The 6,000-nt window shown below is 42.8% G+C and overlaps 1 protein-coding gene across 2 annotated transcripts in view; it reads right to left on the bottom strand.

Moving 5' to 3' along the window:
* Nucleotides 1–6,000, bottom strand: part of LOC110495217 (AT-rich interactive domain-containing protein 3A-like) — a 64,206-nt gene that overhangs the window by 27,133 nt on the left and 31,073 nt on the right. For both annotated transcript variants that reach the window (XM_036956952.1, XM_036956872.1), the window contains exon 2: nucleotides 778–1,516. In XM_036956952.1, coding sequence (XP_036812847.1) covers nucleotides 778–1,127 — 350 coding nt within the window. In that variant the 5' untranslated portion in view covers nucleotides 1,128–1,516. The remainder of the gene's footprint in view (nucleotides 1–777; nucleotides 1,517–6,000) is intronic.

The following is a 6,000-nucleotide window of genomic DNA, read 5'->3' as shown; positions in this document are numbered from 1 at the left end:
TGTTAGAGGGCCTTTTTTACTAAAGAATGTGTTTGTTTCATATTATTGTGTTTTGATTTTCATGTTTTGCATTTGCTTTCATGTAGTGTGTAATTGATGAGTATATAGATATGTATTGTGTAATTGATGAGTATATAGATATGTATTGTGTAAATGATGAGTATATAGATATGTATTGTGTAAATGATGAGTATGTAGATATGTATTGTGTAATTGATGAGTATATAGATATGTATTGTGTAAATGATGAGTATATAGATATGTGTTGTGTAAATAATGAGTATATAGATATGTATTGTGTAAATGATGAGTATATAGATATGTGTTGTGTAATTGTTGTTTATTGATGTGTTTGACATGGTCGTCATTGTAAATACGAATTTGTTCTTAATTGACTGACCTGTATAAATAAAAAGGTAAAACATTTAAATAAAACTTATGTAAGCACTCGTGAAATAACGAGGGCAATGATTATTTTGATGGAAAGCTAGCTAACACACTATTGAAGCTTTAAAAAGGTGTTGCGTGACAGTATATAGGCTAGGCTAAAAGGTAAAGATTGTAAGTTTATTAAAATGTTCCCAAAGGTAAAACAAAACCCTAGACCAGAGCAAAGCACCCAGTCAGACTTTCAAGGTTAGTCATTTAGCAGACACTCTTGTCCAAAGTGATTTATTAGGGTTAAGTGCCTTGCTCAAGGCTTGGGGATTCAAACTAGCGACCTATCGGATACTGGCCAGGTATAAGCATGTATAAGCATGTGGCAGTCCTACTCACATCATCTCCTCTTCCTCAGAGCCCATCATATCTTTGTACTGCTCCCCTTCCTCCTCCTCGTCATCATCCTCTTCTTCCTCGTCCTCTCCCCCGCTGCTGCGCTCTGACATGGGGCTGTCTGAGGCCCTCTGCAGCCCGGCCGCCACCGCCCTCATGGCTGCCAAGGCCGCCATCTGGGCGTGCTCTGACTCCGGGGCGGGGCTTCCCATCAGCTGGTCCCCAACGCCAGCGGTGGTCCGGCCGTGACCCTGCGGAGAGCCGTCCTGCTGCAGCTGCTGTTGCTCCAGTTCCATCAGCAACTTGGCCCTCTGCTGCCTGTGCAGGTTCTCCATCACGGCTTGAAGCTTCATCTCAAGGGAAAGTGATGCACCGGCCGGGGGTCTCCTTCCCCTCCTCCCCCTGAATAGCTCCAGACACAGGGGCTGGTGGGGGCTGCCGCCTCACTAAGTCCTGATGCTGAGGGGCTGGATGAAATGCCTGACCAGCTAACTCAGCGGCAGGAGCGCTCTCTTGATGGGTAGGTAAGTTAGGTCCTCGAAGAGCGGGAGGGGTTCTTAGAGCAATGTAACATTCACTCGGACACTGTCCACAGCTCCCGAGCCAGAAGTCTCTAGTACTGTTTCTCTGTGCAGGGAAGGGAAGGCCAGTGGGGAGTCCCTGTGAGCGCCGTACTTAGGCACTAGCGGCTGAAGTGGTGGAAATCTCTATGTGAACCACACCGTAATGGCTTTACCAGGGCCTGTGGGAAAGAGACGAACATGAGAAAAAGCTCTAGCCACTGCTTCAACATTGTTTCTCATGTCGGTTAGCCAATATGGTTGGTTGGTTGCAGACAGTCTACATGCTGGTTTCAGTTGATGTGTCAAATGAGACAAGGATATCCCTACCGGTCAAACCCTCCGTAACCCGGACAACGCTAGGCCAATTGTGCGTCACCCCACGGACCTCCCAGTCGCGGCCGGCTGCGACAGAGCCTGGGCGCGAACCCAGAGTCTCTGGTGGTACAGCTAGCGCTGGGATGCAGTGCCCTAGGAGGCCCATATTTCCCTTAAAAACCTTTTTTTTAAAAAGGCTTCTAGCCAATCTATCTATGGGTAGCAGGGTTGACAAGTTATTTGTATTTATTATGGATCCCCATTAGCTGCTGCCAAGGCATGAGCTACTCTTCCTGGGGTCCAGTAAAATTAAGGCAGTTATACAATTTTAAAAAACATTACAATACTTTCAGTACAGATTTCACAACACACTAAGTGTGTGCCCACTAAGTGTTATGCTCAACACACTCAGTTCACCCAACAAAACACCAGAAAATAACCAAAAAGAGTAGAACCAGCGAACTGCTTTCACACTGATTTGACAATTAGATGTTCAATGTTTGTTCTGATTTAGATACATTTTTGAAGGAATAGTTTTACCATATTAAAATGTTACAGGGTTGACCTTAAACCTGAGGGACAAATGGTAATAAATCATTAAATCACATAAAAAAATATATTCAAATGCATTCATACAGGAAATAAGACTTTTTTTTTTTTTTTACTCAAATCTTATTTCCTGCAATTCTATACATTGTGCCATTGAGTGAAGGGAAGATGTTGAAGTTTTTAAGCTCATTTCCTGCAATTCTACACATTTTCTATGTCTTATGTTTGTTCAAACCTGAATGTGGTTCTGGTTACGGATCCAAATGAGTATGGCTGAGTTAGAGGATAGATGTATTTGATCCTTTTTTTTAACATACATTATTTTTTTTGACCTTTATTTAACTAGGGAAGTCAGTTAATTAAGAACAAATTCTTATTTTCAATGACGGCCTATTAACAGTGGGTTAACTGCCTTGTTCAGGGGCAGAACGACAGATTTGTACATTGTCAGCTTGGGGATTCGATCTTGCAACCTTTCGGTTACTAGTCCAACGCTCTAACCACTAGGCTGCGCTGCTGTCTAAAGAACGTAAAACGCACCCTATTCGTGGAACGACCCATAAGTCAGGAATCTTTTTTTCAGTCAGAAATGCAAATATAAGGGGAAAATCTATGGCACTCATGACTGAACAGGCCTGGTTTACATGACTTCTATGCAGAGCATGTTCTAGGATGACCATGATCTTTTTGTACTATTCTCAAGTGACTCACACCACAGCAATTCATAAGAAGGCATGTCAAACTTGGCATGACTGTAAGCTAGAAAGACCTAGCACATGCTATAAGGGGAAAGGTCTACATTTCGATTGAATAAGACCTGGGTCACATCTAGGTCAGAAAAAAGATAAGCTTAACACAGTGTCCTCGAATCAATAGCACACACTGACAGGGATATGAAGACACATTCTCCAAGCAGGTGTTGAACAGACTAGGTTGCCTCTGAAATGACACCCTGGCTAGCCTATAACTATAATGCACTACTTTTGACCCTAGGCCTATGACTCCAGCCATGATAGTGTTCATGATGCTTCTCTACTCACTGGCAAAAGAAAAACGGCACTGGCAAAACTTGTCACTTCTATGGGCTTGTGTTTCAGAAGACGTGCAAGAAATAACCACAAGATGAGCAGTTTTATTAGTAGAGGTGAGTCATTCAATATCGACTCACTCAATATTATTTTCTGGCACAGAGAGCAACTATGTCACTCCAGTTGTTGGATCCATATAGTAGCAATATGACATCATATCATATTGTATCGGCTTTTATTGCACTATGGTAACAAGACTATTGTCTGTTCATTGCAACCATAAAACAAGACATTTACATTTTAGCATATTCTGGTCTGTAAGATTACAGGCTATGGACCAAAAATGCTATGTTGATATTACATTTAAAATAATATCAAGTTAAACAGACATGATGAATCATCCAACAGTCGGATGCATTGCACCATAATTATTTATCTTATGCCAAGTTGCTGCACCCAATGTTTCACAATAACATTTCATAAGCCAGTGATTAAGCTTCACGACAGTGGTTTTCAACAATGGTGCACAAAATGTGCTTCCCTATATTTGGAAACATTCCATGACAGATAGACCATGGCAGAACAGCAAACTGGTTTCCTGTTCCTTAACAAAATACATTTAGTCGGGGGAGGTGTTTGTGGTTCCTCTGCTTCAAATGCCTTTTTTGGTGTCAACACCTGTGATTTTCCACAGAAATGGCAAGATACAGCAAGGAATGAGGACTATGTGTTAGGTCATTGATTCATCATTCTGATTGGGACTGTATGTGTTAGGTCATCGATTCATCATTCTGATTGGGTCTGTATGTGTTAGGTCATCCATTTATCATTCTGAATGTTAATAGGGAACATTGAAGCGTTGCATCATATGAATCACCATTATATCAACAACTTTGGGACTATGTTGTCTATGATTCATGTGATGGTATAATTGCTGATGATGTCATGACTAATTCCGTTTCTAACGCCAAGACTAACGGGCTGAAAAATAGGTTTCTAGCCATGGACAGAAAAAACAAGCCTGATCACATAGGAATTATATTTTCTCTGTGTTATGCAATACTGATGTGTAGTGTGGTAAGCATTGTAGAGCACACAAGCTACTTTGCATCACAGGTAGACGCAACCCACTGGTGGTGAACGGCCAGGGCGAATTGAGTAACTTCACTACACTACACACAATGTGAACCACAACCTTAAGTCAACCACTTTATCATTGCAACCCGTTTACAATTCATATGCCTTTCCTCTCAAATGTCTTTCGGCTTCAAACCAAAGCAATGGACACCCATAAGTGATCTGACCTTACGGTTATTGGTGTAGGCTAGATGAAACTGGATGAGGGGGGAGCTGTCATGAAGCCAATCTAGTGGACAGACGGTTTAAATGAAGGATAAGGGACGAATGATGTGTTATTGGGTTAATCCTTTACTTACCTACTGGCACAGAGACTGAGGGAGGGGTGAGGGTGGAAGATTGCAAGGTCTGAACAAACAGGACAAAGAGATAAGGAAAGCGCTAAGGGTCTAATTCCAAAGGGATAAAGGGTCTCTGCCACCTCACATAATGGGTGCTCCAATACTCAACTATAGTCTCCTAAAAAGTAAACAAGACCAGTACAGAGCATTGAAATTGTGCATTGGTAACGTTTGAAATGTGCAGTGTATATTTATGCCGGTAATGGACAGAAAAGAGCAAGTTGAGTTCGGAAGTGTATAGGGATCTCTCCAACATATAGTGGGGAGAACAAGTATTTGATAACCTGCAAAATGGGCAGTGTTTCCTACTTACAAAGCATGTAGAGGTCTGTAATTTGTATCATAGGTACACTTCAACTGTGAGAGATGGAATCTAAAACAAAAATCCAGAAAATCACATTGTATGATTTTTAAGTAATTAATTTTATTACATAAGTATTTGATACATTAGAAAAGCAGAACTTAATATTTGGTACAGAAACCTTTGTTTGCAATTACAGAGATCATACGTTTCCTGTAGTTCTTGACCAGGTTTGCGCACACTGCTGCAGGGATTTTGGCCCACTCCTCCATACAGACCTTCTCCAGGGCAAAACGGACTTTCAGCTCCCTCCAAATATTTTCTATTGCGTTCAGGTCTGGAGACTGGCTAGGCCACCCTAGGACCTTGAGATGCTTCTTACGGAGCCACTCCTTAGTTGCCCTGGCTGTGTGTTTCGGGTCGTTGTCATGCTGGAAGACCCAGCCACGACCCATCTTCAATGCTCTTACTGAGGGAAGGAGGTTATTGGCCAAGATCTCGCGATACATGGCCCCATCCATCCTCCCCTCAATACGGTGCAGTCGTCCTGTCCCCTTTGCAGAAAAGCATCCCCAAAGAATGATGTTTACACCTCCATGCTTCACGGTTGGGATGGTGTTCTTGGGGTTGTACTCATCCTTCTTCTTCCTCCAAACACGGCGAGTGGAGTTTAGGCCAAAAATCTCTATTTTTGTCTCATCAGACCACATGACCTTCTCCCATTCATCCTCTGGATCATCCAGATGGTCATTGGCAAACTTCAGACGGGCCTGGACATGACCTGGCTTGAGCAGGGGGACCGTGCGTGCACTGCAGGATTTTAATCCATGACTGCGTAGTGTGTTACTAATGGTTTTCTTTGAGACTGTGGTCCCAGCTCTCTTCAGGTCATTGACCAGGTCCTGCCGTGTAGTTCTGGGCTGATCCCTCACCTTCCTCATGATCATTGATGCCCCACGAGGTGAGATCTTGCATGGAGCCCCAGACCGAGG

Source organism: Oncorhynchus mykiss, chromosome 1, assembly GCF_013265735.2.
Source record: "Oncorhynchus mykiss isolate Arlee chromosome 1, USDA_OmykA_1.1, whole genome shotgun sequence".
NCBI lineage: Eukaryota > Metazoa > Chordata > Actinopteri > Salmoniformes > Salmonidae > Oncorhynchus > Oncorhynchus mykiss.
This window is presented reverse-complemented; position numbering and strand designations above follow the sequence as displayed.